We start from the raw sequence: 16,953 nt of genomic DNA on the forward strand, positions 1-16,953 counted from the left end.
CCAAGCGGCCTTCCTTATCTTAGTGCTAGGCTATGCAAAACACCGCGAAAGGCACTGCCAGCCTTAGTGCCTACAGCACAACTAACTCGCTGCTAGTAGTGGCTGTACACTTTGACGTCCGTGGCATCACCCAAGCCTCTATCAATTCATAAAGTTTACTACATATTATCGAATTACTGTCTATTATAGTTAAATAACGCCATGTTCTAGGATATTCCAATTGTTTTTTTGTGCAATAATAGCGTTGGAATCAGCCGTGAGCGGCATAAGCTACCTATATAAACCCGGTATATAGAACTTCAAATTTGCCGCTATTGTACCGTTTTTTATGAATGTTATAACCAACCATCAGGTAAGCAGGGCACTCCAATGCCCAACCCAAATAACGCTCAATATACATCCAAATGGCTCTCTGCTTGATGAAATCATCTCTATATCAAGAACTGGCCCCTACTCCTCCCACCAGCTCTATCGGCGCGGACCCTGCTCCACGGTTGCTTGTAGGCAAAACGCCAAATCTTCCATATGTCTTCTGATCAACGCTGACGTAGTGCGGTAGTATCGCAAGGAGGTTCAAACGAGACTCGACCCATCGAAGTGCCCATTCCGGAGGCGCAAGCAACTTTACATAGCCAAGGCCAGCTAAAGAAAAGCATGTGTTAGCAGTCAAATCAATGACATAAAGGGGAGGTCTCACTATACCAATATAGCCAACTCCAACGCCGCAAAGATGTCCCAGTAAACTAGTGCTCGGCATCAATGCGGCAACAACCACTATCATAAGCAATGGAGTAGTCCAAGTAGGGAGCTGATACGTTCCAATGACCAGATACGGATTCGACTTATACGTTCGGATCGCCTCCATGCCTAAAAGCAAAAACACCCACATACTACCCAGCGAATATTTATATTAGCAGCCAATTTCAAAGGCCAGGAATATCCCAATGGCTATTTCTTACCTAGCGCCCATAACAGCATTATTAGCTCGTAGAATGAGAATCTCAATCAGGAGATACAAAATTGCAGGAATCGTGGTTAGAGCTGCTTCCGTTAGACCAATGGCACACAGGTGGAATAAAATTGCTATCCATACGTCCAAAGAAGAGAGCCAGTGTAGTCAGGGTTCCATATTCGCTCTCGAATCGTTCCATCAATGGCGTCAATGCAATAGCGTTAAGGAGGGCATGGATGAAATTCAGGTGGATGAGAGGAAAGGTGTTCAGCCGGTATCCTAAAACATCATTAGATCGCCCTCAAGCCAACTCATAATCTGCTCGGAGCACATTGGTTACCTGATGCAAAAGAGATCTTGTCCGGGATCAGAGAGCCCCAGACCCTGACATCCCAGACGCCGGGTAGGCTAGCCAGCCAGAAACATGCTATGCTAAGTATGATAGCACGGGTAAATAAAGGCAAGCGAAAGATGTATGATCTCGCCCTCTGGGTGCTGAAGCCTTGGATACTCGGCATCGCTGCTCGTACGCCGGTCAATAAGTCCCCAGCATCCGGCACTTGGAAGACGGTACAGAGTTAGCACAACTGCGCCGAGAAAGTGGCCTAGTAAATAGGCTGAGATCAGGTAAGCCTCGATGCGCTAGATCGGGCCAACTAAGGCTGTATCAATGCACCACTGCTTATAGTATTCTTTTAGTTTAAAAAAATACCATTTATAAAATAATATAAAGGTGTTATAAAATTATTAATAAAAGTTAAATACATATTATTATTTTATTTTATTAATTTAAATTAAATATACTTTAAAATTATAATTTATATATATATATATATATATAATATTATTAAAATAATTCTTATTTAAATAATATTAATAATTAATAATTAATAATATTTATAATATTATTTCTTAAAAGACATTATATTTACATTATTATTTATATAATTTTTACTAAAATTGCCTGTTTGTTAATAAAGAGTCTATGTGGCCAGTGGTAGTCCCCTTGATGCCTTAGAAAGTTGGCGTAGCGTAAGGCAGAAAAATACCACTTCCGGACCTGGTCGTTAGCCAATTGGAGATCTACTATCAATCGCACCCAAGGTCTTTTCCAAGGCGACAATCTATCCAACATGACGACGCGACAAGCTGCTCTGTTAGTGTTTACACCAATCAGGCTCATGGCCATTTTCGAATTCGATTCTAACTACTAGTCCCTCCTCTCTAGGTCGCTGTACCGTCGCTCGTTGAAGCTTGCGTTGGACTGGGCTGTCCATCGCCATCTATGGCGAGGCCAAGCGCTCTATATTCGATCTCTGTTTGAGGCCAACAGGAAGGTCTCAGACCCTCGGCAACAGAGAGTCAGTCCACGCTCCTTTCATCTCGATCGATAACCGGCATTAATTGTTCCCACAGGCTTTATTGGCAGAGACAGAAAAGTTACTAGAGAGCTGGAAGCACCCAGACCCGTATATTCCGCCAACTGCCCCGGGAGGTGAGACAGCACATACAATCCGCATTGGACGGCAGAAGCTAACTGATTAGGATCCAAATTCGAACGAAACCTTCCTTCTCCGATTTTAGACCGTGAGTCAACGTCCATCTGCGACTGCTACGCCTGTCACGCCTACTAATCGTTTTGATAGCCCCCCCTCACCGAGCAAACCATCATTAAGGTCTCAGCTTGCGCCAAATATAGACCTCCAGTACATAGCAAAATATAATTAAAATTTCGCAATAAAAAAAAAGTTCAAGCTTAAAGAAGAGTAGTGAATGTGATATTAATTGGCAAGAAAAAAAGTCCAAGGGATATAATACTCAAATGAAGAAGCACAAAACTGTAATTTAGAATTTCCAGAGACAATAAGAATTGTTTTTTCCCTTCATTCGAAAATATAATGATTTACTCTCAAATTTATCAAATTAGCAGTAAAATCCTATATTGTTATCCCTGGTAGTATTTAGCTACTGAGGACTTGGCGAGGCGTGATGTAATAAGGCGCATATAGAGCCCCTCCTGCAAAATGTCACTAATACTTCTTATACCGGCTATTCTGACTCTTCAATCAAGACGCTTACTCTTGCAACCCCAATTCATAGCCTGCATTCCTCATTTTCAAATCCCCAGCTAGTCGCAGTTAAAATGGCATCGTGTATTTTCTGTCGCATTATCAAAGGTTTGTATTCCGGTGAAGACGTTTGCCAATCCATGCAACCACTTAGAGAGAAAAGCTACCCCTCTCTTACAGCTCTTGCAGACTTGCCAGTATACTAACAGCGTGTTATACCAGGCGAGATTCCGTCTTTTAAGCTTTTTGAAAGCGATAAGACGCTGGCTTTCCTCGATGTCGGACCTCTTAGCAAGGGCCACGCTGTAAATGCCCTCTTACCCAGAAGATAGCTATATATTTCTAACATTGCGACTCTCATCCAGCTTGTCATCCCCAAGTTCCATGGCGCGAAGCTAGCTGATATCCCCGATGACCAGCTCTCCGAAATTCTGGTAACACACCTGCTCTGTTGTTTGGTTTGGCTATCCCTATTAACCAGATATCCCATCCAACAGCCTACTCTCAAGAAGCTGGCGATAGCTTCTGGAGCAACCGATTACAACATTCTTCAAAATAACGGAACCATTGCTCACCAGCAGGTGCATCATGTAAGTCTGGCTACATTTTTAGATTCTAAGATGAATGCAAAGCTAACCTTGAATGAAACAGGTTCACTTCCACATGGTATAATTATCTACACTGGCAACAGCAAAGTATCTTAGCTCCCACACTAACTCTTCATTAGATCCCGAAGCCAAATGAGACAGAGGGCCTTGGTATCCTCTGGCCTACGGCTGCTGGCGATATGGAAAAGCTCAAAGCGCTTGCCGAGGACATCAAATCCAGGATGTAAATATTAGCCATGTGATAGCACTGGTTTAACCTTTACGTCGGCTTGAATTTGGACGGCGGGAATATGATGCTATGGTTTACCCAAGATACATGGGAAGTGAAAGCATTGTGCAATATGTCTATCCTCCATAGATACCGTATACAGTGCCCCAGTCTATCCAAATATTATTATCTTGGCATCCATAATTGTTTCTTTAATCTACATCATCGGCTGATGTTTCTAGATTTCCATTCCCGTCAGAGGCTGGCGCATCATACCATCTCGCCACAGCCGCGCCTTGCAATATCCCCTGTCTATCGTAGAGACAGCGCGCGCGCAAATACGGGTCAAGTTGCCAGTAGTTTTCTCTGAGTTGCGTCGCCAGCTGATCCCTCTTATCGGCGATTTCTTTGCTATCGCCCTTCTGTATCCACTGCACAGTCGCATCTTCATATTCCTTCATAAGCTTTTCCCTAACTCCAACGAGCTTTCCCTTGGTCTCAGTATCCTTCATCACATCATTTTCGCCAATGACGGGCTCTACGTATTTATATTCCCAGTCTTCGTCTCCTCCAAGTTCTTTGAGGATATGCGCAGGCTCTATGAATTCTTGCAAGTCTTTCTTGTTATTCGTAAAGTGAACTTTCGCTGCCACAACCGGATCTAACCAGCCGCGGATGATCTTCCAAATTCCTACACCCAAAGTCAGTTTCAAATTCTCATCTATGAGCATTTCATATTCATACCTTGGAATATCCAGGGTGCGTTATGAACGAGGACAGCTCCAAGAGATTCAGGGTAGTTGGCTTCAAAGCACTTAATCATGAACTTGACAGGGGTGTAATCCATATTCGCCATGGAAAACCCTGTCATATCGAAAACGACAGTCTATCCAGCACAGTTAGTAAAAACGCCAAAACACCACCGGGCATCCAGCGGTCAGTCTGGAGAATAAAGTGGCTTACAGCTGTGTCCACAGGTGGTCTCAACACCATTCTCGCAGTCTCAATGAGGAAGACAGTGCATCGCTCCAGACTCTCTTCGCACTGCTCTCCTTGTCGATGAAGGCGAACTCTGACAACACAAATTGGCCGGCCCTGTTTGTCCACTCCGTGCAAGAAACTCTTGCCCATTCGGAGCTGCGCCAGGAAGTCTTCTCCAACCTTCTTGGCGTCGCCCTTGCCATTCTGCGCATCCAAAACAGCTCCCTCTTCTCCGTTCTTCATAATGTCCTCGTCCACTTTCATTTCGGTGTGCCGCCAGCTCATGGTAGACACTAGCATAGCCAGAGCCTTATCCACATCCCACTTCCGGGCTCGAAGGAACCGCAAGGCGAGGGCATCGGGGTGATCATGCTTCACCATGGCCCAGTACGTCTCACGAATGACTTCAGGGCTGTGGCTCGCAAGAACCTCTTGGAAGTGCTTGTTTTGGCCATATTTATCGTCGTCAGCCTCCGGCGCAGGGGACTTATCATTTCCCTTCCTCTTGAAGAGGCCAAGGCGCTTCTTCTTCTGCCCGTCTGCTTCCGCTGCTTCCGGCTTTCCACTGGATGTGGCATCAGCACCAGCAGAGCCACTATCTTCAGCAACGCCGCAGATTTGGAATAGAGCATGCCATAGCTGGCGCAGCTTCTCTTCCTGCTCTGGGGTGAGGTTGCCCACGTGCCCCGGTGCGATTTGGGTTGACATGCTGCCAGGAAGTGAGGCGATGGCCAAAGTATCCTCCGAATCGGTAGTAGTCGTTGTATTCGTAGCCGCAGTAAGTTCGCGCAAATCTACTGTCGCAGCGCAAGAGATGGCGACAACAGCCAGAAGAACTACGGCGCCGGTAGTATATGTAAAGCCACTACGAAGATTGACGTTGCGGCTCGTCCGGGTCGTTTTGCGCAAAAATGAATGAACGGCGCTATGACGGTCGCGTGAGGCTGTTCTTGGAGCTGGGCGATCGTAGGTGTAAGTGCTTGCGGCGGCCTGCTTAATGATCTCACGTGCCTGCGATGTGAACGCGCGAGTGTCAATTGAAATTGCAGGCGAAGCTGCAATCGATCGGCGCGGCGTGGGGAATTTCGTATAATTGTGCGATGCTAGTGCGAAAAACCGCGATGCGCCAGATGTCACTTCCAAGCACTTCCTTACGGGAGGCCTCATGTGCGAATCGGTGTTTTGTTCGCAGTTGTGCGGGCTTGTAGAAGGACTGCGGGAGGCTCATTTATCCCGAGATCCAGCTCAATGCGGAGTAAATAACATTAGAGAGTCGTATTCTGCAGTCTAAACCGCTAATGCCTGCTAGGTACTTCGCAGATCGCCAATAGACACCTGGACAGTAAGTACCGTGGAGATTTAGCATATTTTAGACTTTAAGTCAGCCTCAAATGGTTGCCTGGGAATTCTAGACCAAGTAATACTCAAAGCAATGCTTCTTTAAGATGCTTTCAGCTTGGTAAATGGTATTTTTTATGGAATAGAAATAAAATGTAAAAATAAACACATCTAGAGCAATTTTTTTTCTCTCTCTAGGCTCTAGGCTCTAGTATTATATATTCTCCCTTGTAAATACATATATGCCTAGCAAAATATTTATAGCTCATCCAGGACGTGGATATACTTCTTGTCTTCCCTCTTCTCCTTCTCTGTGGCTGGGGGGAGATCGTAGTAGTTGGAGCTTCGGAATCCTTGCTACACCGGAAGTTAGAAACCCAGTCGTTTGTCATATGTCATTGGCATGACTTACCAAGTAGTGGTATGTAAAGTTGGCAATGTCGCCAGGCTCGATACCAAGATCGCTGAATGTGCTGGCTTCAGGGTCAATCACCTGATCAATAAACTCCCGCTCGACCTCGTCCGCAGAGATGGTGTGCCACCACAAGGCGTTGTTGAGAACTCCTGCTACTGGCTTCAGAATTGCCTTGGGCACATTAATGTGTCGTCTCTTCTTGAAGATTTCCTTGTCTACCAAAGCTGCAATCTCTGCCAAGCTGTATTGCTTAGGTCCATAGAGCTCGAATGTCTTGCCAGCTGTGGAGTCATCGTACAGCATCTTCTCCAGAGCAGCGCCCACATCGATAGACTGTGGATATGTTAGTGAGGTTGCTCAATAGCCATGTTTGAACACATCTTTTCTAGAATCTTACATGAACTGGCCAGAACTTCTCCTGCATGTTGTTGGCCGTAAACAGGTTCAGCACTGAAGCAAGCTTCAACAGGAGGTTATCTTCGAATCCAAAAACGGGTGCTGGTCGCACAATTGTTGTCTCGGGGAAGATGCTTCTGGCAACAAGTTCACCTCGTCCCTATAGCAAGATGTCTTAGCACTATCCGGCACTATTCCTGCAAAATCTAGCTCCGGGCATACCTTGGTCGCAAAGAACTCGGATGGTGAGTTGACGTCGGCATTGTGTGACGAGACGTGAATGTATCGGTCAACGTCGTACTTTGCAACAGCTTCAGCGATACGCTCGGTTCCCTCCACATGCACGTCCTCCAGAGTGAAGTTCCTATCAAGGTTTAGTGTGATTCTTCAAGATGGAGATTGTTGATATGTCGCCCGTACTTTGTGGGATAATCACGTCCAACCAAGTTGTACACAACATCCGAGTGCCTAACGCTTGCTTCAATGGAAGCAGTATTGCGAAGATCGTATTCCTATAGCCAGATCAGAATCAAGTAATCGGGTATATCTGAGGCTAGCCATACAACAAAAATAACGCGGCCAAGATCACCAGTGAGCTTCAAGTGTCGCTTTGTCATTTCTTCGCGGAAGGGGACGACAACGGTACATCCTTGGCGGGCTGCAGAAAGAGAATTAGGTCGGCCGTACGCACTTCAACACTTCAATTTGCTGAAAACATACCAAGGCGGTTCACAATGTATCGACCCAGTTGACCCGTTGCGCCGAATACCGTCGCGGTATGGCCTGTGTCGGTTAGCTCTCTAGCTTCGAGTGGGCATTTTTGCGTTCGCACCTCCAAGGGAAGATCTAAAAAGAACAATGTTAATTGATTTCTTCCCATATATCAGCTGCAGGCATCGCTTACCGGCCACCCTCTGATCGTAGAATAGTTTTGCCAGTTCGTGTGATAGCAACATCTGAAAGGGATCGTTTGCCGCTGGCACCGGCGGCGACAGAGCTGCGGAGAGCTCTCCGAGAGAGCAGAGTGAGCATCATTCTGGCTGATTCAACAGCAGGGAGCGGCTGGCGAGGTCGTTGAGCTGGCCAATTCAAGATCTTGCTGATGCTATATATTGTCCCTGCCCACCAAGACCATACAGTGAAGCGGCATGCCGAAATAGTGCATTTCATTACTCTTGTAAACTAGTCCAAATATAGACTAGAGCGGGATGTACTTCGTAGTTTGGTTTTTCCGCTAAGCACAGTCTGTGAATGAAAGAGAGATACGGAGTACAAGAATGGAAGCAGAGCAAGTCAAAATCGGCACTGTGGTTTGCTATAGACATAATGACAGAGTTGTAGCCACACATAACCACATGAGTTGACAGATTTGTGTGAATATACGGTACGTAAAATGCCTTACTCTATTTCTATCTAGGCCTATCTTTTCTCTTCATTTTAATGCTGACAATTCGGTCGGCACCGATTGAAACTCAGCTGAGATACAGGCAAGTAAGTATCTGAGCAGGTGCTTTTAATTGGAGACACAGCATCGCACCCGCTCAAACGCTGACTTGCCAACAGCACTAATTCCTGTACGGAGTACAGTCATCAACGAATATTTCTCTTACTGCCCAGTGCCCATTGCCTGAGCGCGTCACTCGTTTAGCATTTTAGTTTACTGGCCGGGGGTAGATGCCATTCCACCCACAGCATACCATGCAGACCGTTGGCGCTGACTGATTTCAATCAGTTCCAAGATGAAGCCACGCAAGCGTGCCTTGCAGAAGCAACGAAATGGTTGGCAGCAGTCGCCTGGTAGCAGACATTCCACGCCATCTAACAACGGTATGTCTTCTCCAAGAATCAAACCCTCACCAGCTGAGCAAACAATTGACTAGTCTCTTCCAATAGTTGCCTTCACCCTCCTCGATGAGGCTCGACAGACATCAAGCCATGACACCTCATTCTGGAGCCAAAATACACAGCTTCGAAAGAAGCCTGTGTTGTTCGTTAGTTCTGGCTCCCACGATCCGTTGATCTCGCCACAAATCCAAGCAGAGGAAGCCGAAGATTCATCAAAAAATGCCACCGAAACGCTTGCGGCTGAAAATGCAGAACAAGCCCAACCAGATGATGTCAGCTCCAGCGATGAAGTAATCGTTTTCAAAGGTCGAAATCACATGAAATGGAAAACCCAAGCCCCTCAGATAGCCCAAACAGCCCCTAAGGCTGCTCAAGCTCCCGAGGCAGCGCAGACCCCCGAGGCAACGCAAACTCTCGAGGAATCGCACACTCCCTTGAAAACGCAGACCCTGGAGGCAACGCAGACTCTCGAGGAAACACAGACTCCCGAGGCATTGCATACTCCCAAGGAATCGCAGGCTCCTGAGGCAGCGCAAGCTCTTGAAGCGACCCAGACTCCTCAGGTGACCCAGACTCCTGAGGCAATGCATATTCCTGAAGCATCCCACAATCTTGAAGCAGCACAGGCTCCGGAAATTACGCTCACGTCCATACAAACTGAGATTCGAGCTGTTGAGAGAGAACTATCCAGTGAACCCAAGGTACTACGTATCCAGAACACAGAAGCAAGCAAAAAGGAGGATAGAGATGAAGAAGGGGAAGATTCTGATAATCTATTTTGGCCAAAGAAGAAGTCAAATAAGCCACGGAGACGACAGAAATGGGGAGAAGACTCTGAGGAGGATGCCATACTCGCTGATTACATTGCCAACATGCGTCAAAATGGGGAGATGATGGGCGAGACATCTGAAGAAGATTCGGAAAGCTCAAGCACTGACGACGCTGAAGACCACCCGTCGGCACCTTCAGGCCTCAAAGATGAGGAAGACGTCGACATATATTCGGAAGCAGAAGATCAGCCTCAAAAGCCATTATTCGATGGACCTGTTGATGATCTAGATAAGCGCGAATCACACTCCATCTCACATCCATCATCACGAGAGAAGCTCAAGGGGAAAGCTATAAGCAAAGGTCCCACCGGTACTTTCATGCACTCTTTCACCGAGGTTGAGTATCTCGAAGAACAGGGGGATTTCGATTTCATGGACTGGGAACGACCTAGCGTAAGGCGAAAGAAAGGCAGAGCGAGACGTCTGTTACTAGGCTCTGATATTGATTCAGATCTGGAAGAGAAACTCCAAGCCGCCTACAGCAATGATCGGCAGAGGAAGGCTCAACGTAAGAGGGAGAGGGAAGAGTTGCGAGCCACAGGAATGCTTGGCAAGAGAAGCCAGCCGGACTTACAAGCAAAGTACCGGACAGGCATCACGGCGAGCGAAGTTGTGGATGAAATAAAAACGTTCTTGGCCGGACCTCAACAGATGCGCGTATAATATAACCCTGTCGAAAGATACCCACTTTACTAACTATTTACCAGATTAAATCTACCGCCGATGGATAAGCGAACAAGAAAAATGGTCCATGAGCTGGCAAATAAATTTAGCATCAAATCCAAGTCAGTTGGGGCTGAAAATCAACGTCGGCCAGTGCTGCACAAGACAAAAAAGACATCATATAGAGAAGCTGCTTTTGACCAAGCAGTATCACGAATTAAACGGCAATATTCTTCTCAGCCAGGAGGAGTATCAAAAAACAAACAGCAATCATCATCGGGTCGGCATAATTTGGCCAGTTACCAGGATGGTGAGGTCATCGGCGCATCTGCCCCAGAATTGGGAACTGAAAATCGTGGCCGAACAATGTTAGAGAAAATGGGTTGGAGTACTGGAACGCCTTTAGGGGCGAGTGATAATCAAGGTATACTGCATCCTGTAAGCCAGACAATGAAACGAACCCGAGCGGGTCTTGGACAGTAGACATAGATATGTTTTTTTAGGAGATTCTGTAATTGTTGATGCAGAAAATTTAAAATAGCATAATGTGCAGAAACCATTGCTTCGAGATATCCTCGATAGCTATTGTACAACCGCGAACCCCATTGACCGTGAAGACATTGCCCCCATAAAGCAAACCATCCGTAACGCATTAAGAGATCCCAAAGGCGAAACACAATCACCTGTAGTCTCGAGTAAAGACACTAAAGTCACGCAAACAAAAACCCAAGTTTTTCAGATACGAAATCAGAACTAGCCATCGTGACCCCGCTTATTTCGTCGATGAAGAGTACTTGGTAACGGCCTTGGTGCCCTCAGAGACGGCGTGCTTGGCCAATTCACCCGGCAGGATCAGTCGGACGGAGGTCTGGATCTCTCGGGAAGAGATTGTGGACTTCTTGTTGTAGGCAGCCAGCTTGGAAGCCTCGGAAGCAACACGCTCGAAGATATCTAGTCAAGTTAGACAAAGAAACAGGTGAGAAAAAAAAAAGGCGCGATTGCAGCTTACCGTTGACGAACGAGTTCAGAATGGACATGGCACGGTTGGAGATACCAGTGTCGGGGTGGACCTGCTTGAGGACTAAAAAATCGGAAAGTTAGAATCAGAAAACAAGAAATAAAATAAATAAATAATTGTAAAGTCAGGTAAACAAACCCTTGTAGATGTAGGAGCTGTAAGTCTCCTTGCGAGTCTTTGATCGCTTCTTCTTGTCACCAGAAGCGGCGGTCTTCTTGCCGGCATCCTTCTTCTCGGGAGCCTTGCTGGCAGTTGAGGGGGCCTTGGCGGCGGGCTTCTTGTCGGCAGCTTTGGGAGGCATTTTTGATGAAGTTGATAAAACCGAGTGAAATCTAAAAGGTTTGATAATCAAAAGGGCAAAATGGCGGGCTGGCAGCGGGTGATGATGGAAAAAGTGAATGGTGCGGGAAAGAGGTCTTGGGGATGAGCTGGGCTTTTGTAGCTGGGAACGCGTTGGTGCAAGTGGGTTACTGATTTGGCTGGGAGCAAGTCCAGGCGTGGCGCGAGCAAAAGGGTCGCGCGTGCACGCCCCTCCGTAGGTTGTTTCTGCTGCTTTTTGGTGCTGGCAGCGCTAGGCCGTCGAAAAAAAAAAGGTTGGCTGACTACAGGTACAGGTAGCGCGGTACCTTGGGCACGTTCCAGGTACTGGCGAAGTACACCCTGCTCCAGCACAGCTATGTGGCGCTAGGCGTTTAACGGCATGGTGTGCTCAGTCGCAATCACGCACGCTGGACGGGGCCGAGTGCCTACGATTGCCTCGCTGGGCCAGGGTCTGTATTTTGGCTCCCAGTCGCGTCGATTTTTTTTTGTTATTCTTTTTTTTCTGCTTCCTTTTTCCCCAGCGCGATATGTGATTGGCCAGATCTGTTCTTTTTTATCGCTACAAGTCTTCCACCCCACCAAGCCCCTTCCAGCTGAGGACCAGTACGTACCTAGAGTGCCCTTTTTCCTCTTGCGGTTGGACGTCTTACTGTATGGTGCACCTCCCGCCTTTTGCCCTGCGCGTTGTGCTACCACACCGCCCGTTGTATGATAGCCTCGCCTGCGTCAGCGTAGCCTACCCTGTAATCTAGAATGGAATCACATCTTGCAATGATTCCGGCGTAAGTCTCCATGTTTCTTCTATCTATCATAGTTTTTGTTTTCTATTTAGCTTTTATGCTGGTTTTGGTGGGATATTGTTGCATCTTGTGATGAGGTGGGAGAAAAGCGATATTTTATGCGCGTCTGCTGCCATTATGCGTAGGCTTTTTGTTCAGTCTTAGACGAGAAAATAAAAACAACATTGCAAGTTGAAATGATACCGTTCTAGCTCCAGACTACGGCTTCACATTATCCACTATGGACAATACTAATCAAAATTACAGTGGATATCACGATGCTTGTTGCATCCGCACGATCTGCGCGTATCTTTCGAAATGTCTGGTGATGGCTGGATACTGAGTACACAAGATTACATAACCCGGATCAAAGCAACGAAGCTCAGCGTGCTGCTCCATGGTACACGGTGCAATCACTAGGCACAGAGCTAAGCAGCAGTAGTAGCATTATCTTATCATCCAATAGCCAGGCCTCATTTAAATCAAGACAGTATCCTCGCAGGCAGCATCCCATCCTGCATCGTGATGTAGAAATTGGACCAATCAACGTGCACAAAATAATTGATGCACATACTGCTTCGTTACATGGGTGAATAGTACCAAGGTACCAAGCAGTGTATTTAACACAGCACAGTTGCTGGATTGCCACTTGATATCCGAGTGTGAGGCACCAGAAAAAAATAAAATACAATAAAATCAGCGCGTTGCTGCTTGCTCCCACCGCCAGTGGCGTGCCCAGCAGCCACAATGAGGCTCGCATGCAGCGCGGATATGGAAGCGAGCGTGGAGAAGAGCAGGAGAAGATGCTGAGTGCCGGCTCCAAAGGGGATGTACCGCGTAGGTACCTGGAGCGAGCACTTAGCTGCATGAGCCTTGTATCCATTTTTGCTGTACCTCACTTGTTCACACCCCCCCCGCAATTGCGATAGCAGTTTCAATTGTTGTGCTCGCAACACGTCCAATTTTCCCAAACAGGACTAGCGCCTGAGCTGCCGCAGAGGGAGGGTGATTGGTGATCTCGCGCGCCGAGCACCAAAAACTACTTAACTGAGATTCCCCCCGCCGAATTCAACCCTCTTCATTTACACTGTCTCTCAACTATCCACGCTGCACGATTTAATTCCAACGTTTACCTCTCTTCTCGTCCAACCTTCCGAGTTTTTTCTCAAAAACCACACCAAAAAACCCATTTCAAAATGACTGGCGGCGGCAAATCTGGTGGCAAGGCCTCTGGCTCCAAGAACTCTCAGTCGTAAGTATACTCGATTGACGCGATTGACGCGTTCGTATCCATCACTTGGACACCCAAGTCTGACTCTATCTCAGCCGTTCATCCAAGGCGGGTCTTGCTTTCCCCGTTGGTCGTGTCCACCGTCTTCTGCGAAAGGGCAACTACGCTCAGCGTGTCGGTGCTGGTGCTCCCGTCTACCTGGCCGCTGTTCTCGAGTACCTCGCTGCCGAAATTCTCGAGTTGGCTGGTAACGCCGCTCGTGATAACAAGAAGACCCGTATCATCCCCCGTCACCTTCAGCTCGCCATCCGAAACGATGAGGAGTTGAACAAGCTGCTGGGACACGTCACCATCGCACAGGGTGGTGTTCTGCCCAACATTCACCAGAGTAAGTCGCGTTGCAAATCAAAACAAACTACATGGACACTAACATTTCATAGACCTGCTCCCCAAGAAGACATCGGGCAAGGCTGGCAAGGGCTCCAGCCAAGAATTGTAATTTCTGTTGGTCGTTTTTGCTGCTTTCTTTCGAGGTCGTTTTGGTTGTCATAAAGGGGTCCAGGGATAAGGTTTACGGTTGCTTTTGTACGTCTGGGTTGTACATTAATCCCCCACGGCTATGATCAATGAATCAATTAGGGTTTTGCACTTCAAAAACATTTACCATTTATTTTACACACTGTTCCAACTGCAAGTGAGATGTCAATGTACAATATGGTGTGACGCGTCCACAATCGGGAGTCCATGATGCAATCCAGCCCAGCTTTTATGGAGCTTGACCAATGCGAGATATTTTCTCATTGAAGCTTCCCATTTTGTTTTTAACAAAATAAGATAAAAAATAAGACCTAATCATTCTGTCAACTTTGTAATTTCTCAATTAACTTGAACTATATATACATATATTTTTTACTTCGATATATATCCCATATATGGCGTTTTGCATCCATATATCAATATCCAATTGTTTGCGTATATTTTGTCTTAGACTTTTGAATTAAAGCTCCCCGCGCCTTTGCTCCGATAGCTGTTTAATGCTCCAGTATTTCTTAGCAATATTTTCATTAGCTAATACTAGCACCAAAACTGCCTATAAATAGCGTTTTACTACCAGTCTCAGTTTAACACCTAGCAGTGGCTGGCGCAACTGTCTAGCATATGTACGCTTGTACCTCAGATCGTCCTACCTCTTATCAAAAACGTTCGACCACAGCTGAGCGGCTTGCGTGGCTTGGGCGGTGAATTTCCATCTCAACTAAATTCCACAATTCTGGCGACTCTTGGACAGCCAACCTTTGCTCTGATTGATTTTTCTTAAAACCAGGTTTCGAAGCTTGGTATCCTTTCTCTGTGCACGGCTTGTCATGCGTTCAGCACCATGATGGCCACTGACGATGATTCTTCCCGCCAACGAGCGGAGGATGTGGGCGGAAGCAAGACCCTGCCCTTGATGTCCCGCGATGAAATCGAGGACTTGATTGCCAACGGACGACACATCACCATCTACCGCGGATATGTGTTGAAGCTTGATGCATGGCTCAAATACCACCCGGGAGGTGACAAGTCCATCATGCACATGGTTGGTCGAGATGCAACCGATTGGGTAGATGTGTACGTGAATCGCGCCTCTGGTAGGCACGCACGCATTGAATACACTGCTAATGCTTCCTTTTTATAGTCTGCATTCCGAAGATGCAAAGCAGAAAATGCCGCGGTATCGCATCGGACGAATTGAAGGCTCCTGGCTAAATTTCAGACCACCCATCCAGGGCGGTGTCTTTCGGACCATGGCGGAGATTGAAGTGGATCATAGCAAAGGCAATTACAACGTCTCGACTGGAGACGATGCTAGCTCATCAAGCTCTCGAGCACCTTCACCGGTATTTGACGTTGATGCGGGAGCGCTGCGGGGTCGAAAGAATGCTACTGGAAGTGGATCGGCGAGATCAGGGTCAATATCATCGAATTCAACTGCAGATAAGACGCCGCTTGACGGCATGTCTTATCTAGACACTGTCACTCGCGAGCACATTCGACTTGATTTGGAGACTTATCCTGCTGTTGATGAAGCGACACAGGCCAATATCGCCGTCAAATACCGTGAATTGCACCAAAGGATCATCGATGCCGGCCTCTACGACACCCCCTATTCCGCGTACGGCTGGGAATGCCTGCGGTACTTTTCTCTCTTTTTTACCATGCTAATCACTCTTCGCTATGGCTACTATTTCATCAGCGCCTTGTCTCTTGGCTTCCTATGGCACCAGCTGGTTTTTACGGCTCACGATGCTGCTCACATGGGTATTACGCACAATTACTATATCGACACGTATCTTGGAGTATTTATTGCCGATTTTATCGGCGGCCTCTCCATCGGCTGGTGGAAGCACAACCACAACGTTCACCACATTGTGACGAATGCTCCTGAGCACGATCCTGATATTGAGCACATGCCCCTGTTCGCCATCTCTCACCGGCTCTTGGGTGATTTACGGTCTACTTTTTATGAACGGGTTATGAAGTATGATGCTGTTGCGAAAGTCCTCTTGCGTATCCAACCTTGGACCTACTACCCGTTCTTGGCACTTGGCCGTTTCAACCTCTACGTTCTATCATGGGATTTCATCCTCAATGGAAAGGGACCCCGGAAGGGCGCAGCTGCAAAACAACGGTGGATTGAGCTAACAGGGCAAGTATTTTTCTGGGCCTGGTTTGGCTATGGCATTATGTACAAATCGATTCCTGATGGCTGGTCGCGTTTTGTCTTCCTCATGGTGAGCCATATTGCGTCATCTCCCCTGCATGTGCAGATTGTGCTATCGCATTTTGCCATGAGCACCGCCGACTTGGGGCCGCAAGAGTCATTCCCGCAGATGATGCTCAGGACGACAATGGACGTTGATTGTCCTCCCTGGCTGGACTTTATTCACGGGGGCCTGCAGTTTCAAGCCATCCACCACATGTTTCCTCGCCTGCCACGCCACAACTTACGCAAGGCACAGAAAATGATTATCGAATTTTGTGAAGACGTGGGCATCCCCTACGCATATTATGGATTTTCAAGAGCCAATGGCCAAGTCATTGGTAGGCTTGCAGAGGTCGCTCAACAAGCCGCCATATTTTCCAAGTGTCAAGACACTATCACGAAGACGAAGAATTTTGATATATAGATGTTTAAGCGCTCATAGATATATAGAGATATATACCTAGTATGGATAAAAGACCAGGAGATGTATAGAAATGAGAAATGAATGCCGGGGAAAATAATTTGGGATATTTTTGCGGGTTGCTTGAGCTGT

At 47.0% G+C, this 16,953-nt stretch overlaps 8 protein-coding genes across 8 annotated transcripts; 4 read left to right on the plus strand and 4 right to left on the minus strand.

Annotated features, from left to right (window-relative positions):
* Nucleotides 1-165: 165 nt before the first annotated feature.
* On the minus strand, nucleotides 166-1,636 carry GGI43DRAFT_406816 (putative rhomboid protease RBD2). Its single transcript, XM_083206168.1, has 5 exons — nucleotides 1,293-1,636; nucleotides 1,094-1,231; nucleotides 960-1,041; nucleotides 703-890; nucleotides 166-642 (listed from the first exon to the last, which is right to left on the minus strand). Exons 1-5 carry the CDS (start codon nucleotides 1,468-1,470, stop codon nucleotides 437-439), a joined length of 792 nt encoding a protein of 263 aa, XP_083059689.1. The 5' UTR covers nucleotides 1,471-1,636; the 3' UTR covers nucleotides 166-436.
* Nucleotides 1,637-2,941: 1,305 nt separating this feature from the next.
* Nucleotides 2,942-3,966, plus strand: GGI43DRAFT_65874 (adenosine 5'-monophosphoramidase). Its single transcript, XM_083210122.1, has 6 exons — nucleotides 2,942-3,129; nucleotides 3,244-3,326; nucleotides 3,387-3,455; nucleotides 3,519-3,611; nucleotides 3,673-3,687; nucleotides 3,749-3,966. Exons 1-6 carry the CDS (start codon nucleotides 3,096-3,098, stop codon nucleotides 3,854-3,856), a joined length of 402 nt encoding a protein of 133 aa, XP_083059690.1. The 5' UTR covers nucleotides 2,942-3,095; the 3' UTR covers nucleotides 3,857-3,966.
* An 83-nt stretch (nucleotides 3,967-4,049) lies between these two features.
* GGI43DRAFT_423293 (CRAL-TRIO domain-containing protein) lies at nucleotides 4,050-5,526 on the minus strand (the record flags this gene model as incomplete). The annotated part of the gene is made up of 3 exons (XM_083208224.1): nucleotides 4,050-4,528; nucleotides 4,582-4,723; nucleotides 4,801-5,526. 3 exons carry the CDS (start codon nucleotides 5,524-5,526, stop codon nucleotides 4,050-4,052), a joined length of 1,347 nt encoding a protein of 448 aa, XP_083059691.1.
* Nucleotides 5,527-6,414: 888 nt separating this feature from the next.
* GGI43DRAFT_384419 (complex I NDUFA9 subunit family protein) lies at nucleotides 6,415-8,002 on the minus strand (the record flags this gene model as incomplete). Its single annotated transcript, XM_083203520.1, has 9 exons — nucleotides 6,415-6,513; nucleotides 6,569-6,904; nucleotides 6,969-7,127; nucleotides 7,190-7,331; nucleotides 7,388-7,479; nucleotides 7,531-7,625; nucleotides 7,688-7,750; nucleotides 7,800-7,813; nucleotides 7,872-8,002. 9 exons carry the CDS (start codon nucleotides 8,000-8,002, stop codon nucleotides 6,415-6,417), a joined length of 1,131 nt encoding a protein of 376 aa, XP_083059692.1.
* A 330-nt stretch (nucleotides 8,003-8,332) lies between these two features.
* On the plus strand, nucleotides 8,333-11,225 carry GGI43DRAFT_66262 (uncharacterized protein). Its single transcript, XM_083210124.1, has 4 exons — nucleotides 8,333-8,351; nucleotides 8,531-8,794; nucleotides 8,861-10,295; nucleotides 10,350-11,225. Exons 2-4 carry the CDS (start codon nucleotides 8,707-8,709, stop codon nucleotides 10,786-10,788), a joined length of 1,962 nt encoding a protein of 653 aa, XP_083059693.1. The 5' UTR covers nucleotides 8,333-8,351; nucleotides 8,531-8,706; the 3' UTR covers nucleotides 10,789-11,225.
* GGI43DRAFT_406833 (histone-fold-containing protein) lies at nucleotides 10,784-11,893 on the minus strand. Its single transcript, XM_083206169.1, has 3 exons — nucleotides 11,462-11,893; nucleotides 11,315-11,386; nucleotides 10,784-11,256 (listed from the first exon to the last, which is right to left on the minus strand). The coding sequence occupies exons 1-3, from the start codon at nucleotides 11,622-11,624 to the stop codon at nucleotides 11,078-11,080; spliced, it is 414 nt and encodes a 137-aa protein (XP_083059694.1). The 5' UTR covers nucleotides 11,625-11,893; the 3' UTR covers nucleotides 10,784-11,077.
* A 1,604-nt stretch (nucleotides 11,894-13,497) lies between these two features.
* Nucleotides 13,498-14,329, plus strand: GGI43DRAFT_406836 (histone-fold-containing protein). Its single transcript, XM_083206170.1, has 3 exons — nucleotides 13,498-13,675; nucleotides 13,750-14,042; nucleotides 14,095-14,329. The coding sequence occupies exons 1-3, from the start codon at nucleotides 13,620-13,622 to the stop codon at nucleotides 14,151-14,153; spliced, it is 408 nt and encodes a 135-aa protein (XP_083059695.1). The 5' UTR covers nucleotides 13,498-13,619; the 3' UTR covers nucleotides 14,154-14,329.
* Nucleotides 14,330-14,452: 123 nt separating this feature from the next.
* On the plus strand, nucleotides 14,453-16,897 carry GGI43DRAFT_66278 (fatty acid desaturase-domain-containing protein). The gene is made up of 2 exons (XM_083210125.1): nucleotides 14,453-15,265; nucleotides 15,333-16,897. Exons 1-2 carry the CDS (start codon nucleotides 15,033-15,035, stop codon nucleotides 16,822-16,824), a joined length of 1,725 nt encoding a protein of 574 aa, XP_083059696.1. The 5' UTR covers nucleotides 14,453-15,032; the 3' UTR covers nucleotides 16,825-16,897.
* Nucleotides 16,898-16,953: the final 56 nt, after the last annotated feature.

The sequence above is a fragment of the Trichoderma evansii genome, assembly GCF_050947405.1.
Source record: "Trichoderma evansii strain SZMC 28006 chromosome Unknown GGI43scaffold_12, whole genome shotgun sequence".
In the NCBI taxonomy this organism is placed as follows: domain Eukaryota; kingdom Fungi; phylum Ascomycota; class Sordariomycetes; order Hypocreales; family Hypocreaceae; genus Trichoderma; species Trichoderma evansii.